Below are 20,712 nucleotides of genomic sequence, written 5' to 3'. Positions count from 1 at the left end.
TATGTTGACTAGCAGTGGTGAGAGTGGACATCCCTGTCTCATTCCTGGTCTTAGGGGAAAGGCTCCCAGTGCTTCCCCATTGAGAATGATATTTGCTGTGGGCTCTTGGTAGATGGCTCTTAAGAGTTAAGGAGTGTCCCCACCGTCCCTACACTCTGAAGAGTTTTCATCAGGAATGGAGGCGGTATTTTGTCAAATGCTTTCTCTGCATCTATGGAGAAGATCCCATGGTTCTTGTTTTTTCTCTTGCTGATATGACCAATCACATTGATTGCTTTAGAGTGTTGAACCAGCCTTGCATCCCGGGCATAAATCCCACTTGGTCATGGTGAACAATCCTCTTAATGTCGCATTGGATCCTATTGGCTAGTATCTTGTTGAGAATGTTTCCGTCCATGTTCATCGGGGATATGGGTCTATAATTCTCCTTTCTGCTGGGTTCGTTGTCTAGTTTTGGAATCAAGGCGATGCTGGCCTCAGAGAACGAGTTTGGAAGTACCCCGTCTCTTTCTATCATTCCGCACGGCTTTAGTAGAATAGGTATGGTTTCTCCTTTCACGTTTGACAGAATTCCCCAGGGAAGCCCTCTGGCCTTGGACTTTTGTGTCTTGGGAGGTTTTTGATGACGGCTTCAATTTCCTCCCTGGTTATTGGCCTGTCAGGTTTTCTATTTCTTTCTGTTCCAGTTTTGGTCGTTTGTGGTTTCCCAGAAATGCGTCTATTTCTTCTATATTGTCTAATTTATTGGTGTATTGCTGCTCATGATATGTTTTTTAAAATGGTTTGTGTTTCCTTGGTGTTGGTGGTCATCTCTCCTTTGTCATTCATGATTTCATTAATTCGTGGCTTTTCTCTCTTCTTTTTAATAAGGCTGGCTCATGGTTTATCTATGTTCTTAATTTTTTCAAAGAACCAACTCCTTGTTTTGTTGATCTGTTCCACAGGTCTTCTGGTCTCTATTTCATTAAGTTCTGCTCGAATCTTTATTAACACTCTTCTTCTGCTGGGTGTAGTTTCTATTTGCTTTTTTGTCTCCAGCTCCTTTCCATGCAAGGTTAGCTTTTGTACTTGAGTGCTTTCCAGTTTTTGGATGGATGCTTGCATTGCGATGTATTTGCCCCTCAGGCTGCTTTTGCTGTATCCCAAAGATTGTGACCGGTTGTATCTTCATTCTCATTGGCTTCCGTGAATCTTTTTAGTTCTTCTCCAATTTCCTGCTTGAGCCTTCCATCTTTCAGCAGGATGGTCCTTAACCTCCACGTGTTTGAAATCCTTCCAAACTTCTTCTTGTGATTTAGTTCTAATTTCAAAGCATTATGGTGCCAAAATAGGCAGGGGACGATCCCAATCTTTTGGTATCGGTTCAGGCCTGATTTGTGACCCAGTATGTGGTCTATTCTGGAGAAAGTTCCATGCGCAGTTGAGAAAAATGTGTATTCAGTTAGTCTGATGTAAATTTCTGCAAATATCTGTGAAATCCATCTCGTCCGGTCTATCATTTAAAGCTCTGGTTTCTTTGGAGATGTTGTGCTTACAAGATCTGTGGATCGTAGAAAGCGCTACATTCAAGTCACCAAGAGTAAGTGTATCGTTATCTCAGTATGTCTTAACTTTGGTTACTAACTGGCTGATATACTTGGCAGCACCCACATTCGGGGCATAAATATTGATGATTGTTAGGTCTCCTTGTTGGGTCGATCCTTTAAGTATGATATAGTGTCCCTCTTCATCTCTTCCTACAGTCTTGGGGTTAAACTTTAGTTTATCTGATATAAGGATGGCTACCCCTGCTTACTTTTGAGGACCATTTGAATGGTACATGGTTCTTCACCCATTCATTTTCAGGCTGTAGGTGTTTGCCCCAAATGAGTCTCATGGATCCCTGGGTGGCTCAGCAGTTTGGCACCTGCCTTTGGCCTAGGGCGCGATCCTGGATTCCCGGGATCGAGTCCCACGTCCGGCTCCTGGCCTGGAGCCTGCTTCTCTCTCCTCCTGTGTCTCTGCCTCTCTCTCTCTCTCTATGTCCATCATCAATCAATCAATCTTAAAAAAATAAAAATGAAATGAGTCTCTTGTAGACAGCAAATAGGTAGGTCTTGCTTTTTCATCCAGTCTGAAACCCTGCACCTTTTGATGGGCTCATTAAGTCCATTCCCGTTCAGAGTTAGTATTGAAAGATAGGAATTTAGTGTCATCATGATACCTATGCAGTCCCTGTTTTTGTGGATTGTTTCCTTGGACCTCCTCTTTCTATTACAGAGTCCCCCTTTGTATTTCTTGCAGAGCCGGCTTGGTGGTCACATATTCTTTCAGTTCCTGCCTATCTTGGAAGCTCTTGATCTCTCCTTCTATTCTGGATGAGAGCCGTGCTGGATTTAGTAATCTCGGCTGCAGGTTCATCTCATTTAGGATCCTGAATGCATCCTGCCGGCCCTTTCTGGCCTGTCAGGTCTCTCTGGAGAGGTCTGCTGTTAATCTCATATTTCTACCCATAAAAGTCAGAGATCTCTTGTCTCTTGCTGCTTTAAGTATCTTCTCTTTCTCTTTGGAATTTGCAAGTTTCAGTATTCAATGTCGAGGTGTTGACTGGTTTTTATTCCTTTTGGGGGGGAATCTCTCCATTTCCTGGATCTGAATGCCTGTTTCCCTTCCCAAGTGAGGAAAGTTCTGAGCTATGATTTGTTCAAATGCATGTCTGGACCTCTGTCCCTTGCGGCGCCCTCGGGAACCCCAAGGAAATGGAGATTTTTCCTTCTGAGGCTGTCATTTTTTTCCCTTCACCGATCCTCATGATCTTTTAAATGTTTTTATCTTTTTTTCCTCAGTTTCCCTCTTTGCCTTCAACTTGTCTTCTATGTCTCTCACTCGTTCTTCTACCTCATGAACCCTCGTCTTTAGGACCTCTAGTTTGGATTGCATCTCATTTAACTGATTTCTAATTTCTGCCTGGTGACCTCTAAAATCTGCAGTCATGAAGTCTCTTGAATCCTTTACGCTTTTTTCTAGAGACACCAGTAGCTTTATAATTGTGCTTCTGAATTGGCTTTCTGACGTTGAATTGTAATCCAAATTCTGTAACTCAGTGAGAAAGAGGAATGTTCCTGAGTCTCACTTTTGAGGTTAGTTTTTCCTTCAGTCATTTTGCTCAGTGCAGAGTGGCCAGAAACAAGTTGTATTGGGAAAAGGAGAAAAGAGCAGAAAAAAAGGAAAGAAGAAGAAGAGGGAGGAGGAGGAGGGGGAGGAAGAGGAGGAGGACGTGGAGGAGAAGAGAAAAAACGGAGGGGAAGCAAACAGAAAACCAAAAGCCAGGGGGCGTATCCTCTGAATCTATGTACTGTAACCCCCTCGACTTCCCCTGGACCTTTGCAGTGCTGTTTGGGCAATAACAGGCTTTTCTGCTGTCCTTCTAGGTGGTCTTCTGGTGGCAGGTCCTGCTGTGCTGTTTCTAAGGAATGAGAACCTGGGGGAGCTGCGCAGGCCCCTGCCAGGTGCACAGCAAAGTGGGAGCTGTTCATCCTGTGAGGTCCCTGCTCATCCCAGGTACAAGGTGACCCCAGGAGGAACCACTGTGGCGGCAGCCGGCTCCCCAGCCCTGGAGTCAGCTCCCGCAGTAGCTACCTCAGCTCCCAGTCTCCAGGGGCCTGGATGCTCCGGGGGCAGGGCCGTGGACCTGCACAACTTGGATCCCCCTGGGCAGGAACATCCTCCTCTCCTGGGCCTTTGGGCTTTGCCTGTCCCGGGTGGAAGCCAGGTCCTGGGCTGTGCCCCTAGTACCCTGGGCGCTGGGACCTGCGTTGCTGGAATCCGCACTCGGGGCCCTGGGGCCCCCTGCAGCCCTTTAGGCATCTTGGCCGCGGGGTGGGGGCTCCCCCTGGGCGCAGGTGCTCTGTTAGTGCCCCCGGGAGCCTGAGGGCCTCCCCACCCTCCTGGGATCCTGCCAAACTCATTGGAACTCATGCTCCTCGGGGGCGGGGGGGCTCTCCTGCCCTGGGGGCCTCGCCCTGGAGCCTCAGCCTGGTTCTTCGGGGGGCCTCCCCTTGTTGGCTTTTTTATTTGTTTACTTTTTCCCCATCTTCCGACCTTCAGAGAAGCGCCAAATCTTCTCACTGCGGCCTTCCAGCTACTCTCTATTTAAATCTCAGGCCGAATTCATAGGTTTTCAGGATGATGCTAAAGTTATCTAGGTAAGTTGGGGGGGGCAGGTGACCTGCAGACCCTCTTCTTCCACCCCCTTGCCCCCTGCCCCATTCGTATGGTAATTGATAGGAATATATTTATTGCCATTTGATCCTTCAGGTCATCAGCTTGGTGGCATTGCCCTCACGGAAGTCCCTGAATGCTCCTCTCTCATTCATCATCTATCAACGATCCAGACAGCAAAGGCTCATGAGCCCCCATGACATAACCGAAGTATAAGACCTAAGGGGTCAGGCTCAGTTAGCGATTCCAGACAAGACAGTCTAAGTGTGTACACTGAGCCTGAGTGTGCAAGCTGCTGAATGTCTGGGACCACGGACATCAGAACAACAAAGACCTGTCTCGCAGGGAGATTGTGTGGGTTTCTGCGGCCGAACCATTATTCTGGCAAGGGGGAGCCGATGTCTGACCCATCAGGTCCAAGCAGGGAAGAGCGGCCACTAGGCCCTCGACCAAGAAACTGGGGCCATCAGGGAATTGCTGCTTTCAAGAGAGCTGCCCAGGGAGGTACAGGGAGGCAGGAGATCTTAGCTCAGGAGTCAGCACAGGAGTTCATGGAACCTGGCCCAGGTGTGGCCTTCATGTACACAAATATCTCTCCCCCTCATGCACACCAAGAGGGAAAAGGACGTCAGAGATCACGGTCAAGGACCCAGGAGGATTCCAGGCTTGGTCAGGGGTGAAGTTGGAACCCGAGAGCGAGACTGAGGATGGAAGCCGTGCCTGCCCTGAGGTCATCCACTAATGATCTTCCCCTGGCCTCATGCCGTCCATGTGCAGCACAGGGTCTCTTTACGTGTGTGCCCACTTTGGTGTTGATGCAATTGCAGAGGTTGACCTAGACGACTCCACGCTCCGAATAATGGGAATGGCAAACCCGAAACCCAAGCCAAAAGAATCCACATCAGAAGAAGTGGCAAGACAAAGTCCTCCTTCCTTGAAAGTGTACAAAGGGAGCCCCTGTCCTGGGCAGGAGAGGGTCCTGGCGGGCGGTCCCCTTCAGGACCCCCAGGTCAGGGGTGTTGCTGTTCCTGGGGAAGTCCCTGCACCCTCTGAATATCAGCAGCTCTGAGGGGTGTCTCTGCTGTCTGCCCAAGTTCCTGACACTGTCCTCTGGGGAAGGGGGCCTGGGGATGCACTTCAGGAGCTGGGAGGAGGCTGGATCCTCTACTTCTTCCCACATACAGGAGCTGGGGACTCTGTAAGATTTCTCTTATAAAATGAGCACAAGAGGGTCGCCTGGTGGCTCAGTGTCGGGGCCTCTGCCTCTGTCTCAGATCCTGACCCTGGAGCCCTGGGTTTCAGGACCATGACCGACCCCCCACACGGAGCCCGCCTCTGTCTGTCCCTCGTCGATAAAGAAAACAATATCTGGATGGAAAAGATAGAAAATGACTATGAGACCTTTTGATTCTCTTAGATTCCAACAGGAAGCAAAAGACCCAAACGACTCCTGGACAGTAAAGCGGCTTTAATATCACAACATTGAAATCTTCCATTTATGAGTTAAGACCATGACATATCATCCTCCCAATAGAAGAGGCGGGAGGAAGTGGTGTCGCACAGACGGGCCCCGTCCCCTTGAGGCCCCTGCACCTCGGCTCAGGCCTGAGGGTGACTGCGGCCGGCTCCTCCTGTCTGGTGGCCGGCTCGGGGCTCCAGCTGGCAGGACAGGGTGTAGCTGAGGACAGAGGGACACGTGTGAGTTGAGCAGGAGCTTCAGGTCCGGAGTCTCCCCTGGGATTTCCAAGGAGCTGGAGCCTGGAGCCCCAGCAGCAGGGCTGGAGGCCGCCCCGGGAGCCAAAGGAGAAGGATCCCTGAGGGGCCCCTGAGCAGGCCGCCCTCCCGCCCTCAGCCCTGGGGGCCTCACCTCTCCTCCTCGCTGAGCCACGTCCCAGACTGGAACCAGGCCCGGAACGGCTGCTCGGGCTCGATGCGGTACCGATCCGCGGCCACCTGGAGCAGCAGGATCTCGGTCAGGACTCGGTACTCCTGGGCCCGGAGAGAGGACGGGGGCATGAGGAGCCTGGGGGCGGCGAGGCCTTCGGGGGCTGCGCCCGGGGACAGGGGCCCGGGGCTGGTCTCTGACACGTGGCGACCCCCCATCCTGCACACTCCTCCCGTCCCAGCTGGTTCTCAGAGGGGAGCCCACCCGGCCCAGCCCTGGCCAGGTGTCCCTGATGGCCGCGCCTCTGGCCTGGCCAACTGCGGGGACTTTCCCTTTCTCAGGGAACCGTCCCCCACAATGTGACAATGAGGGGATGGAGGCCCGGCGTGGTGCTCCCGGGGACCCCTCTGACAGCCCCAGCCTCCCCCTCCGTGCGGGAGCTCAGAGAGAGCCTCACCTTGTTCTTCTTCCGGTGGTTGACCTCATTGCCCTGGAAAGCAGACAAGCACAGTCCATCGGGGAGAGGCCTCGGGTGCTACTGGGTGCCGCTACCCACCCCCACTCACGCCCTAGGGCCAGGCACACAGGGGCCAGGACACCCCGGTGACAGGCCTGCGATCCAGGCCAGGCCCCGGGTCCAGGGAAAGGAGACCTGGCGGGGAGGGAGCGGATCTGGCGTCCCGGAGCACAGGAGGGGAGGCCAAAGCCTCAGGTGGGCAGGAGATGCGAGGCTCGCTAAGGGCCGCTCAGGCCGGGGACCCTGACGTCACTCGGCCCCCACAGGCTGAGGCCCACCCAGCCTGACCTCGGCCGCTTGGCATTCGGGCCGCACACTCGATCTCGGGACCCGTGACCTAGGTGCAGCCTCCCTCACTCCTCCCAGCCCTGGGCCCTGGACCCGCGCTCCCAGGGCAGCGGGGAGCCTTTCAGGAGGGGAGACTTGCCAAGGACGGAGAGCTCGGGGCTCGGCTCAGGGGCCCTGTGCTCCCCCACATCAGGACTCTGGCCCCCCGTCCCAGCCCCGGGCCCACGCACCTCCAGGTACTCCTCCATGGCAGTATCCAGCATGAAGAGCTCGGTGAGGAAGGAGCCCAGGAAGGGGACGACACCCTGTGTCGGGGCGGGGAAGGAATGAGGCCCTGCTCTCGGGTCCCCGGGGTCCCTCCCTGGGACAGGTCAGCACCCCGGCCCGCCCGCCCCAGCTCCCACGTGGTGCACACCAGGACCCTTGGGGCCTCCCCTGGGCTCCCCCCCTCACCCTCCCACAACACCAGAGTCCTCCTAAGCGCATCAAGGGCGAGCTGTAGGACATCGGGGTGTAGGTGCTCCGGGCCCTGCCACCACTGACACATTGTTTCCAGCTGTATAGACCCTCCTCCGGGTCACCTCGAAAGAAGGGTTGTCGAAGCTGTGGCTACGGGAGGCAGAGCTGGAGTTGGACGGCCCCACCTGCCTTGATTTGGGGCCTTCCAGCTCTCCGGGGAGAACCCTCTCCTCTGGGCTCGAGGCCACGGATCCGGGGCTCGCTCACCTGCTGCTGCTGCCGCCTCTTCCATGCTGTCTGCATGTTGATCCCCAGGGCTCCAAGCTTAGCCGGCCGGTCCTGTAGGGCCAAGGACAAGTTCCTCAAGACCGTGATCACCTCGGGCCACTACTCCCACCGAACTTTCTTTTTTCTTTTCTTTTTATGTATATATTTATTTCTAATGCTGTTCATTTTGCCAACATATAGAATAACACCCAGTGCTCATGCCATCAGGTGCCCCTCCCAGTGCCCGTCACCCAGGCGCCCCCACACCCCGCCCACCTCCCCTTCCACCACCCATCTTTGACCTCACACCCTGGACATCGACCAGAAGCAGAGGGTAGCCGCGACGTCCTCCTTCAGCCTCCCGTGAGGGATTCCAGAACAACCTCAGCTCCAGCATTCACTCCCTGTGTGACCTGGAGCTTGCAGCCTGGCCTCCCTGAGCCTGGTTCCTCACTGGGAAAGGGGCGAATTCCAGCTCCCTCCCTCGGTCTCCCGAGGACCCAGGGTCCTATTCCTACCATCCCCGTTGGGGCCCTCATCCCATTCAAACCCCTCGCTGGGCGCAGGCCTGTCCTCTGGGCTCTCCAGTTCGGGAGAGGCCCCCATCGGGACCGGCTGGCGACAGGGAGCGCGAGGGTCCAGCTCAGGGATCCTGGTTGAGCAGCAGCTGCTTTTCCACCCCTGGTGGATTTTCACCCCAGGCTGCGTCCACGTTCATGCCAAAGGCTTCACTCGCCGAAGGAATGCTCCGGGCCAGTCCCTAATTCAGTCACGTAGGACACCGTTGCTCCCACGCCGCCTCTCTTTCTATCCCAACACCTCCCATACTACCTTGAGAAGCAGGTTCCTGCTCTGGGGATTGTCCTGGGAGCACAGTTTTTCAAATGCTTGAATCTTCTTCCTGAGGAGAGAGAAAGAAGGCAGGACGGATGTTGGAACACTAGGGTCGGGTTGAGGGCAGACCCTGTGATCTGAGACCTCGAAGGAGTTCAACTGCTGGATCAGGGTTTCCTTGGGTTCCTCTGAGCACTCAGGTCGTTGAAGGACACGGGAGGGAGCTCTTTGGAGGGTCATCCGGTGCATCCGATGCCCTATTAATTGAACAGCTCTGCTTTGGTCAGTTTTGGTTTCAATTGCGAAGAGACTCTAGTTGCTGTCATGTTCACATCCAAAACCTTGTACCTCAGCTCAGCCCAGACTCCCCAAATGGGGACCTTTGGAGGCATGGTGGCCTCTTGGCCAGGAAGCCTGAGAAAATCCCCTGCCCGCCTGCCCACCCACATCCTGTTGTCATGGATTCCTGCCTCCTAGGAAGTCCAGGGTGACCGAGGAAGCCAGAAAGGACAGGCCTATGGGACATCTCTCATCGTTCATGGTCCTTCTGGAGCAAGGACCCCTCACCTGGAAACTTTGGCCCATGTGTTCTTCAGGCGGTGAATTGAGACACTCTGCAGAGCCGAGAGGATGGCGTGCAGGGAGGAGTAGTTCCGTAAGGTTCGGCAGGCCTGGGGAGGAAGAGCATGAGCTGTCAGGTGGCCAGCAGGAGCCCTGTCTGCTGGAGAGCTGCACTCTGCTCAGTGTCAGTCTCCTCTCCTGCATGAGACGGATGTGCAGGGGCCTACAGAAGGGCGCATGGAGGACCCCCCGAGGAGCCCTGCTGGGGAGAGGCGGCATTTCCCTTCCCTCCAAGGAAAGAGTCATGTGGGAACTGAGCATCCCAACATCAGGCCATGCAAGGGATGGGCAGCATGTTCCCGGGAAGAAGAACTCAGAGCAGAGACTTCAGCCTTGAGGAATGATCAAGGGAAGAGCAGTTGCCAGGCTCAGAAGAGCAGGTCAGCCGGGCCTCCCGTAGGCTGACCTTGGCCACCTTGATCCAGTGCTCCACCACCTCCGCCCTGTCCCGGGCCGTCATGCGTGCGTTGCCAAGGCAGGTGGTGATGACGCAGTTGGCCACGTTGTTGAACTGGGTGACGGTGGCACTGACTGTGCATGTCCGGTGCTCATATCCAGGCTCATTTCTCTTGGACCAGATGGAGCCCAGGCACTGTTGGGGCTGCACCTTCTTGAAAAGATCCTAGAGAATAGGGGGACGCTCGCTCACACAGCCATTGCACATGCAGGATTCATGTCCTACATAGGGGTCCCCTGTCAGAGCCGGGGCTCAGCCAGCACAGAAAGTGGCCTGACCCAGTTAGAGTCCCAGGACTGCCCTCCATTGCTCTTCCCTGAGGGAGCCCAGTGCAGGATGAACGAGGAGCAGGTACTGCCAGGGGGTGGTAGGGGGGCAGGAGGGCCTCTGTACCCTGATCATCCCCACTAACTTCAAGTTACAGGTGGCAGTTTAAGGGGGATCCTCAGGGGGCATCTTCCCCTCCCAGTGTTCATGCCCTGGCCCTCCTCCCCTCTCAGCAGCACATTCTCACAGAGTAGGGGACAGCCACACATTTGTCTGCCTCCCTGAACTTCGGTTTCCATTAGATGCCTAATAAGTGTGGGGTGCTCGGCCTCCAAGGCAGGTGCATGGTGAGTCGTGGGCTCGGCCGCACACAGTGAGTTGCCCCCGCTGCCCGCCCAGGACCAGGGCCTGCCCCTTTACGTATCAGTTCTGGCTCATGTAATCGACACAGGGACTCTGGGTCAGTCCATCCCATGGTCTAGCTCCACAGTCTGCAGCTGGACAGTGAGAGCAAGGGTTTGAGGAACTGGACAGGGTGAGGTGGTTGGTAAGGGATGGAGCTGAGATCTGGACCCCGACCACACAAGTGCACATCAGGGAAAGGCAGGACTGGGGCAGATGACAGCAGGAAGCAAGCCTGCCCCGGCCCCCCGGCCTGGGCGCCCCGCTGCTCACCGCGTCTATGGAGGTCAACTGCTCTGCCACCAGCTTGGGAGGGAAGGCCATGAGCCCAGGCTGCTCCTCATGCCGCTGGTGCGCGGGGGTTCCCCAGTGGCAGGTGGCCTCTGGGGCTGGAGGTGGCTCCGTCTTTGTGCTTAGGGAAGGAGTGTCAGGCCCCACGAAGGCTGGTGGTGGAACTGACTGCAGTTCAGGACCCGGTACGCGTGAGGAAGGCACCAGCTCTTGTTTCAGGTCTGGAGGAGCCGACGGAGGAGACGCCGGAAGGAGCCGTGGAGCTGGCACTGGGACAGGATAAGGAGAAATGTTTGTCCACAGGGCTGACTTGCCCCATGTCCTTCCAGAAACAGGGCAGAGTCCATGGCCGATAGAGAAACACGCAGCCCCTGAACCCCATCCCAGATAGTCTGCCCAGCTTGCAATCCCCCTTACCCTCTGACTCTGCGTCTGCCTCCGTGAGCTGCAGAAGTTGCCGTGGCATCACGATAATGGGGGCATGGCAATACAGGGCATACAGGTTTGCCTGCACCCAGGACTCCTGTACATCGAAGCAGGCCCGGTGCAGGGACGGCCAGGTGTCCTGCAGATTGCGGTCAGGCCAGGTCCCCGAGATGGGAGAGAGGGTGCTGGGGAGAGTCAGGTGCGGAGCCGCATCAGAGCATGGCCTTTCATGCCATGTGGTACTCGCATAGCACCATTCTTTGTGTAGGGGTCCCCGAGAATGTCCTCAGCATGACTTCCAACCCCCCTGTCGCTGGCCTTGCAGTAGATGACCTGGTCATCCAGAAAACCTGTCTGAGTCTGGTGTTTCTACTTCTCTCTTCTCAATGGCCAAGGGCCTCCTCTACTGCATCCTCCACGCACACCGGATTTGGGGCTTAGGTTTGTGGCAGATTGGTGAGTGGTCTGCTCGCCAAAGCTTCTGTTCTTGGCCCCAGTGGTGTATGGGGTGGTCACTCACCTAGAGAATTGCTGGCCCAGGACTCGTTGGGCTGTGGTGAACACTTGGTAGAGACAAGAAAGGACTGGGTTGATGATGAGGCTTCTGTCCTGGAAGGATGGCACCAAAGACTGTAGAAAATCATCCATTCTCCCTTCTCTGAGCGTCAGCATGGTCCTGGCCTCACTCACGGATAGGGTTGATTGCTTTTCACACCAGAGACACAAGGAGGGGCACTGTAGTCAGCCTCCAAACCGGGAACCACTGGGAAGATCAAGGTCTGGCGCCCCGCCCACAGACTCCCAACCCCTCAGAAAGTTGCACAGGACAAGGGACTCGAGTGCCCACACAGAAAAAGGTTCGAGGCTTCAAAGTACCACTGGTTTTAGAGAAGACATGGTAAAGCATTGGCCACTTCAACACGTTCTGTTAGCCGAGCAACAACAGCATTCCTCTCAACTACTAGCTCTTACGAAGACCAGGATGCCACAGAGTCTTCAGTTACATCCCAACTGCCACGAGAACACAGAGGCCTAGACCCTCAAATGCTGTTCAAGATCATATACATCGCAGGTGAGAAGAGACCAGAGCGTGGGCTGCATGGGGTTTCCCTTAAGCGGATGTGGCTTCGGCTGTCCCTGACCTAGGAGGAAGGCTCAAGGGAAAATTCCCTTCTCCTGCAGGGCCCAAGGGTGTCAGTTTTTTCTAGAGTAGGCTCTGGGCATGCCCTGATCCTCTCTGCGTGTGGATTGACCATGAATGGGGGCCTGCTCTCACTGCAGGCCTTTAATGGATGTGGTTGGTGGCCTGATCCCCTTCTGCTTGTCAGGGGAGATGGAGGAGTTGAACTCTTGGATGAGCACCTCATCCAAGCGTTCCTGGGTGGATCATTCCAAAAAGAGCCAGCTACTGGTGCCAGGAGGCATCAGAGGCCTTCCCCCTCATCTGGGGTTCCAGGTTATGGCAGGTCTAGCAACCCAAACAGTCTGTGGGGACACATAAGGTGCTCCTTGCAGGACCGCAGAGATGGCAAGAGAATGGCATTAGGTCAAAGGCCAGGGCCTTGAGAGTCTGAATGCCTGTGGCAGACGGCCCCATTGATGGAGGCCTACGAAGATCTATCAGGATACAGCTCATGAGCTGTTGGGCCTACAATGATCTGATGTGTTCTGAGAGACGACATGTTATTGAGAAACATATAGGGAGAAACTATGTAAACATTCGATATGAAAACATATAGGATGGCTTCATCCCGCCCTTGCTTTTGTGTTAAATCACCCTCCTTAGTGTGATGATTTGGAAGGGCTCAGAGAAGGTCGGCAGGGACGGTGGAGCTGGCTTCTCCAAAGCATATCTGGGACTAGTAGGTGAAATAATAAAAACAGAAGACAGAAGATACTCTACATAGAAAACCCAAAAGCCTCCACCTCAAGATTGCTAGAACTCGTACAGCAATTTGGTAGCGTGGCAGGGTACAAAATCAATGCCCAGAAATCAGTGGCATTTCTCTACACTACCAATGAGACTGAAGAAAGTGAACTTAAGGAGTCAATCCCATTTGCAATTGCACCCAAAAGCATAAGATACCTAGGAATAAACCTAACTAAAGAGGTAAAGGATCTATACCCTAAAAACTACAGAACGCATCTGAAGGAAATAGAGGACGACACAAAGAGATGGAAAAATATTCCATGCTCATGGATTGGCAGAATTGATATTGTGAAAATGTCCATGTTACCCAGGGCAATGTACACGTTTAATGCAATCCCTATCAAAATACCGTGGCCTTTCTTCAGAGAGTTAGAACAAATTATTTTAAGGTTTGTGTGCAATCCGAAAAGACAGGGGAATCGCCAGGGGAATTTTAAAAAAGAAAACCATATCTGGGGGCATCACAATGCCAGATTTCAGGGTGTACTACAAAGCTGTGGTCATCAAGACAGTGTGGTCCTGGCACAGAAACAGACACATAGATCAATGGAACAGAATAGAGAACCCAGAAGTGGACCCTGAACTTTACGGTCAACTAATATTCGATAAGGAGGAAAGACGATCCACTGGAAGAAAGACAGTCTCTTCAATAAATGGTGCTGGGAAAATTGGACATCCACATGCAGAAGAATGAAACTAGACCACTCTCTTGCAGCAGACACAAAATTGAACTCAAAATGGATGAAAGATCTAAATGTGAGACAAGATTCCATCAAAATCCTAGAGGAGAACACAGGCAACACCCTTTTTGAACTCGGCCACAGTAACTTCTTGCAAGATACATCCACGAAGGCAAAAGAAACAAAAGCAAACGTGAACTATTGGGACTTCATCAAGATAAGAAGCTTTTGCACAGCAAAGGATACAGTCAACAATACTCAAAGACAACCTACGGAGTGGGAGAAGAGATTTGCAAATGACGTATCAGATCAAGGGCTAGTTTCCTAGATCTATAAAGAACTTATTCAACTCAACAGCAAAGAAACAAACAATCCAATCATGAAATGGGCAAAAGACATGAAGAGAAATCTCACAGAGGAAGACACAGACGTGGCCAACACGCACATGAGAAAATGCTCTGCATCACTTGCCATCAGGGAAATACAAATCAAAGCCACAATGAGATACCACCTCGCCCCAGTGAGAATGGGGAAAATTCACAAAGCAGGAAACCACAAATGTTGGAGAGGATGTGGAGAAAAGGGAACCCTCTTACACTGTTGGTGGGAATGTGACCTGGTGCCGCCACTCTGGAAAAGTGTGTGGAGGTTCCTCAAAGAGTTAAAAACAGACCTGCCCTACGACCCTGCAATTGCAGTGTCGGGGATTTACCCCAAAGATACAGATGCAGTGAGACGCCTGGACACTTGCACCCTAATGTTCACAGCAACAATGTCCACAATAGCCAAACTGTGGAAGGAGCCTCAGTGTCCATCGAAAGATGAATGGATAAAGAAGCTGTGGTTTATGTATACAATGGAATATTCCTCAGCCATTAGAAATGACAAATACCCATCATTTGCTTCGACGTGGATGGAACTGGAGGGTATTATGCTGAGTGAAGTAAGTCAGTCGGAGAAGGACAAACAGTGTATGTTCTCATCCATTTGGGGAATATAAATAATAGTGAAAGGGAATATAAGGGAAGGGAGAAGAAATGTGTGGGAAATATCAGAAAGGGAGACAGAACACGAAGACTCCTAACTCTGGGAAAAGAGCTAGGGGTGGTGGAAGGGGAGGAGGGCAGGGGGTGTGGGTGAGTGGGTGACGGTCACTGAGGGGGGCACTCGACGGATGAGCACTGGGTGTTATTCTGTATGTTGGCAAACTGAACACCAATAAAAACAACTTTATTATAAAAAAAAAAACAGAAGTAGAATGCAAAGATCCTCATGGCTTTGGGAAAACAAAACAAAACAAAGCCCTCCAATTCCTCAAAACATGAACTATATCCTGCACCACTCCAACACAGGTGAAGAGTGTCCTCCCACATCCCACGTAGCTGGAGGCTAGGCGTAGAGGTTCAGATCTCTCTGCGGTTGGGCCTGTGGGACACTCATGTGGACACACTAGGGGAGGGCCCCAGCTTTCTCTCCTCATTTGTGTGGGGGCCATATTTCTGGGGTGAGCCCTCTTCCGTTTCTTACCTCAGAGCAGCACCGATCCCTGTTTGTCGGGAGCACCAGATCATTGTCTAGGGAGCTGGAATAGTTGAAGCCAGAGACCATCTCTTCCAAGACCTCCTGGGTGCAGCTCTGCAAATAGAGTGCCCCGTAAATACAGGGCCAAGAGACCTTAGGGTCCTCCCGCGACATCACCCCCAGGGGACACCTGCATTAGAAACCACGTTCTCCTGTTCAGGCCAGAGGGGCAGCTGTGGAGACATCTGGCAAGGAGGAAGCCAGATGAAAGAGGCTCTTGGGCTCATGACTCCCATACTGGGAGTTGAGCTTGGTCCCCAGGACTCCCCTTCTCATCTGCCTGCTATGGCCTGGGGTCTGAACATCAAAGGTGTGTCAGGCTGCCAACAGCTGGCAGCTGGTTTGTGCCCAGAAGGGCATGTTCCTCTCCTCGGTCCCCTCTACACTCGCACACACACATACACACACACACCCAGACACACTCACACACGCATAAACACACAGACACACACACAAGGAGGTGGCAGAGGTGGGAGCCCGCTCAGCTGAGATCACAGTGTGCCTGCTCTCCAGTGGCCTCCCCAGGTTGCCTTGTTGTACCTGTTGAGGTCTCCTGCCACATAAGCAGAAACGTCGGAGAAGAGGGCCGAGCTGACGTCGACAGCTACGTGAACATCTCTCACTCTGGACTCTCCAGAGCCCAGAGCAACTCAAAGTAGGACAACAGCAAGAGGACATCTTGTTCTCTCAACCGTCTCCAGTAAAGTGAGCGGTTGTGGAATGCAGGTGCCTGGTCACCAGAGTTCCAAATCAGTTGCAGGCCTGTCACCAAGGAAGTGACATCACTTTTTCAAGATACTGGGACCTGGGCCCCTTCCTCCAGTCAGCCCTATCCAGAGCCCCTTCTTGGCAGATGAATGCTTACCCCATGCCATCCCCTTAGCTTTACATCATGTGCCAAGAAATGCCATAGACACAACCCACTGAACATGCAATGAGGTCTACCCGTGAGGACACGGAGCTGAATTCAGACCTTTATTTCTGAGTTTTCTCAGTGCTACGTCATACCTAACCCACTGGGTCTCTCAAATAGTTCACAGTTTCCCAACCTGCACTGTGGAGATCAGCCTGGAATCTCCTAGAATCTACTTCCTAGGCACATCACCAGGGGTCTATGCATGATATTTATAAGGCGTGTGGGCTGGTACCCAGTGTATCTGAAGCACAGATATACGGATGGAAGATTGACCAGAAGGGGTGGGATGAGCCATGGAGCACCGCTTGGCAGAGGCCTGGGCTCCAGCAATGGAATATCACAATAGCAGGTTCCTCTGGCCTCATTTCGATGGGCGCACCACGATGTGGTGGTAACGCTCCAGGAGCCAGACAGGGTCTGAGGCTAGGACTTCCAGTACTATGTTGACTAGCAGTGGTGAGAGTGGACATCCCTGTCTCATTCCTGGTCTTAGGGGAAAGGCTCCCAGTGCTTCCCCATTGAGAATGATATTTGCTGTGGGCTCTTGGTAGATGGCTCTTAAGAGTTAAGGAGTGTCCCCACCGTCCCTACACTCTGAAGAGTTTTCATCAGGAATGGAGGCGGTATTTTGTCAAATGCTTTCTCTGCATCTATGGAGAAGATCCCATGGTTCTTGTTTTTTCTCTTGCTGATATGACCAATCACATTGATTGCTTTAGAGTGTTGAACCAGCCTTGCATCCCGGGCATAAATCCCACTTGGTCATGGTGAACAATCCTCTTAATGTCGCATTGGATCCTATTGGCTAGTATCTTGTTGAGAATGTTTCCGTCCATGTTCATCGGGGATATGGGTCTATAATTCTCCTTTCTGCTGGGTTCGTTGTCTAGTTTTGGAATCAAGGCGATGCTGGCCTCAGAGAACGAGTTTGGAAGTACCCCGTCTCTTTCTATCATTCCGCACGGCTTTAGTAGAATAGGTATGGTTTCTCCTTTCACGTTTGACAGAATTCCCCAGGGAAGCCCTCTGGCCTTGGACTTTTGTGTCTTGGGAGGTTTTTGATGACGGCTTCAATTTCCTCCCTGGTTATTGGCCTGTCAGGTTTTCTATTTCTTTCTGTTCCAGTTTTGGTCGTTTGTGGTTTCCCAGAAATGCGTCTATTTCTTCTATATTGTCTAATTTATTGGTGTATTGCTGCTCATGATATGTTTTTTAAAATGGTTTGTGTTTCCTTGGTGTTGGTGGTCATCTCTCCTTTGTCATTCATGATTTCATTAATTCGTGGCTTTTCTCTCTTCTTTTTAATAAGGCTGGCTCATGGTTTATCTATGTTCTTAATTTTTTCAAAGAACCAACTCCTTGTTTTGTTGATCTGTTCCACAGGTCTTCTGGTCTCTATTTCATTAAGTTCTGGTCGAATCTTTATTAACACTCTTCTTCTGCTGGGTGTAGTTTCTATTTGCTTTTTTGTCTCCAGCTCCTTTCCATGCAAGGTTAGCTTTTGTACTTGAGTGCTTTCCAGTTTTTGGATGGATGCTTGCATTGCGATGTATTTGCCCCTCAGGCTGCTTTTGCTGTATCCCAAAGATTGTGACCGGTTGTATCTTCATTCTCATTGGCTTCCGTGAATCTTTTTAGTTCTTCTCCAATTTCCTGCTTGAGCCTTCCATCTTTCAGCAGGATGGTCCTTAACCTCCACGTGTTTGAAATCCTTCCAAACTTCTTCTTGTGATTTAGTTCTAATTTCAAAGCATTATGGTGCCAAAATAGGCAGGGGACGATCCCAATCTTTTGGTATCGGTTCAGGCCTGATTTGTGACCCAGTATGTGGTCTATTCTGGAGAAAGTTCCATGCGCAGTTGAGAAAAATGTGTATTCAGTTAGTCTGATGTAAATTTCTGCAAATATCTGTGAAATCCATCTCGTCCGGTCTATCATTTAAAGCTCTGGTTTCTTTGGAGATGTTGTGCTTACAAGATCTGTGGATCGTAGAAAGCGCTACATTCAAGTCACCAAGAGTAAGTGTATCGTTATCTCAGTATGTCTTAACTTTGGTTACTAACTGGCTGATATACTTGGCAGCACCCACATTCGGGGCATAAATATTGATGATTGTTAGGTCTCCTTGTTGGGTCGATCCTTTAAGTATGATATAGTGTCCCTCTTCATCTCTTCCTACAGTCTTGGGGTTAAACTTTAGTTTATCTGATATAAGGATGGCTACCCCTGCTTACTTTTGAGGACCATTTGAATGGTACATGGTTCTTCACCCATTCATTTTCAGGCTGTAGGTGTTTGCCCCAAATGAGTCTCATGGATCCCTGGGTGGCTCAGCAGTTTGGCACCTGCCTTTGGCCTAGGGCGCGATCCTGGATTCCCGGGATCGAGTCCCACGTCCGGCTCCTGGCCTGGAGCCTGCTTCTCTCTCCTCCTGTGTCTCTGCCTCTCTCTCTCTCTCTATGTCCATCATCAATCAATCAATCTTAAAAAAATAAAAATGAAATGAGTCTCTTGTAGACAGCAAATAGGTAGGTCTTGCTTTTTCATCCAGTCTGAAACCCTGCACCTTTTGATGGGCTCATTAAGTCCATTCCCGTTCAGAGTTAGTATTGAAAGATAGGAATTTAGTGTCATCATGATACCTATGCAGTCCCTGTTTTTGTGGATTGTTTCCTTGGACCTCCTCTTTCTATTACAGAGTCCCCCTTTGTATTTCTTGCAGAGCCGGCTTGGTGGTCACATATTCTTTCAGTTCCTGCCTATCTTGGAAGCTCTTGATCTCTCCTTCTATTCTGGATGAGAGCCGTGCTGGATTTAGTAATCTCGGCTGCAGGTTCATCTCATTTAGGATCCTGAATGCATCCTGCCGGCCCTTTCTGGCCTGTCAGGTCTCTCTGGAGAGGTCTGCTGTTAATCTCATATTTCTACCCATAAAAGTCAGAGATCTCTTGTCTCTTGCTGCTTTAAGTATCTTCTCTTTCTCTTTGGAATTTGCAAGTTTCAGTATTCAATGTCGAGGTGTTGACTGGTTTTTATTCCTTTTGGGGGGGAATCTCTCCATTTCCTGGATCTGAATGCCTGTTTCCCTTCCCAAGTGAGGAAAGTTCTGAGCTATGATTTGTTCAAATGCATGTCTGGACCTCTGTCCCTTGCGGCGCCCTCGGGAACCCCAAGGAAATGGAGATTTTTCCTTCTGAGGCTGTCATTTTTTTCCCTTCACCGATCCTCATGATCTTTTAAATGTTTTTATCTTTTTTTCCTCAGTTTCCCTCTTTGCCTTCAACTTGTCTTCTATGTCTCTCACTCGTTCTTCTACCTCATGAACCCTCGTCTTTAGGACCTCTAGTTTGGATTGCATCTCATTTAACTGATTTCTAATTTCTGCCTGGTGACCTCTAAAATCTGCAGTCATGAAGTCTCTTGAATCCTTTACGCTTTTTTCTAGAGACACCAGTAGCTTTATAATTGTGCTTCTGAATTGGCTTTCTGACGTTGAATTGTAATCCAAATTCTGTAACTCAGTGAGAAAGAGGAATGTTCCTGAGTCTCACTTTTGAGGTTAGTTTTTCCTTCAGTCATTTTGCTCAGTGCAGAGTGGCCAGAAACAAGTTGTATTGGGAAAAGGAGAAAAGAGCAGAAAAAAAGGAAAGAAGAAGAAGAGGGAGGAGGAGGAGGGGGAGGAAGAGGAGGAGGACGTGGAGGAGAAGAGAAAAAACGGAGGGGAAGCAAACAGAAAACCAAAAGCCAGGGGGCGTATCCTCTGAATCTATGTACTGTAACCCCCTCGACTTCCCCTGGACCTTTGCAGTGCTGTTTGGGCAATAACAGGCTTTTCTGCTGTCCTTCTAGGTGGTCTTCTGGTGGCAGGTCCTGCTGTGCTGTTTCTAAGGAATGAGAACCTGGGGGAGCTGCGCAGGCCCCTGCCAGGTGCACAGCAAAGTGGGAGCTGTTCATCCTGTGAGGTCCCTGCTCATCCCAGGTACAAGGTGACCCCAGGAGGAACCACTGTGGCGGCAGCCGGCTCCCCAGCCCTGGAGTCAGCTCCCGCAGTAGCTACCTCAGCTCCCAGTCTCCAGGGGCCTGGATGCTCCGGGGGCAGGGCCGTGGACCTGCACAACTTGGATCCCCCTGGGCAGGAACATCCTCCTCTCCTGGGCCTTTGGGCTTTGCCTGTCCCGGGTGGAAGCCAGGTCCTGGGCTGTGCCCCTAGTACCCTGGGCGCTGGGACCTGCGTTGCTGGAATCCGCACTCGGGGCCCTGGGGCCCCCTGCAGCCCTTTAGGCATCTTGGCCGCGGGGTGGGGGCTCCCCCTGGGCGCAGGTGCTCTGTTAGTGCCCCCGGGAGCCTGAGGGCCTCCCCACCCTCCTGGGATCCTGCCAAACTCATTGGAACTCATGCTCCTCGGGGGCGGGGGGGCTCTCCTGCCCTGGGGGCCTCGCCCTGGAGCCTCAGCCTGGTTCTTCGGGGGGCCTCCCCTTGTTGGCTTTTTTATTTGTTTACTTTTTCCCCATCTTCCGACCTTCAGAGAAGCGCCAAATCTTCTCACTGCGGCCTTCCAGCTACTCTCTATTTAAATCTCAGGCCGAATTCATAGGTTTTCAGGATGATGCTAAAGTTATCTAGGTAAGTTGGGGAGGGCAGGTGACCTGCAGACCCTCTTCTTCCACCCCCTTGCCCCCTGCCCCATTCGT

At 52.0% G+C, this 20,712-nt stretch overlaps 2 protein-coding genes across 4 annotated transcripts; both read right to left on the bottom strand.

Annotated features, from left to right (window-relative positions):
• Positions 1–5,653: 5,653 nt before the first annotated feature.
• LOC140604011 (ral guanine nucleotide dissociation stimulator-like) lies at positions 5,654–8,428 on the bottom strand. 3 transcript variants are annotated; one of them, XM_072774874.1, is made up of 7 exons: positions 7,926–8,428; positions 7,617–7,688; positions 7,434–7,499; positions 7,121–7,195; positions 6,543–6,575; positions 6,068–6,189; positions 5,654–5,878 (listed from the first exon to the last, which is right to left on the bottom strand). In XM_072774874.1, the coding sequence occupies exons 1-7, from the start codon at positions 7,932–7,934 to the stop codon at positions 5,800–5,802; spliced, it is 456 nt and encodes a 151-aa protein (XP_072630975.1). In that variant the 5' UTR covers positions 7,935–8,428; the 3' UTR covers positions 5,654–5,799. The 3 variants fall into 3 exon arrangements, with proteins under 3 accessions (XP_072630975.1, XP_072630977.1, XP_072630976.1); XM_072774876.1 differs by lacking the exon at positions 7,434–7,499 and having other exon boundaries at positions 7,919–8,428; XM_072774875.1 differs by lacking the exon at positions 7,434–7,499.
• Positions 8,429–9,013: 585 nt separating this feature from the next.
• Positions 9,014–15,835, bottom strand: LOC140604010 (ral guanine nucleotide dissociation stimulator-like). The gene is made up of 7 exons (XM_072774873.1): positions 15,646–15,835; positions 15,052–15,159; positions 11,435–11,619; positions 10,906–11,099; positions 10,471–10,757; positions 9,478–9,693; positions 9,014–9,121 (listed from the first exon to the last, which is right to left on the bottom strand). The coding sequence occupies exons 1-7, from the start codon at positions 15,781–15,783 to the stop codon at positions 9,014–9,016; spliced, it is 1,236 nt and encodes a 411-aa protein (XP_072630974.1). The 5' UTR covers positions 15,784–15,835.
• Positions 15,836–20,712: the final 4,877 nt, after the last annotated feature.

Source organism: Canis lupus, chromosome 14 (genome assembly GCF_048164855.1).
Source record: "Canis lupus baileyi chromosome 14, mCanLup2.hap1, whole genome shotgun sequence".
NCBI classification, from domain to species: domain Eukaryota; kingdom Metazoa; phylum Chordata; class Mammalia; order Carnivora; family Canidae; genus Canis; species Canis lupus.
This window is presented reverse-complemented; position numbering and strand designations above follow the sequence as displayed.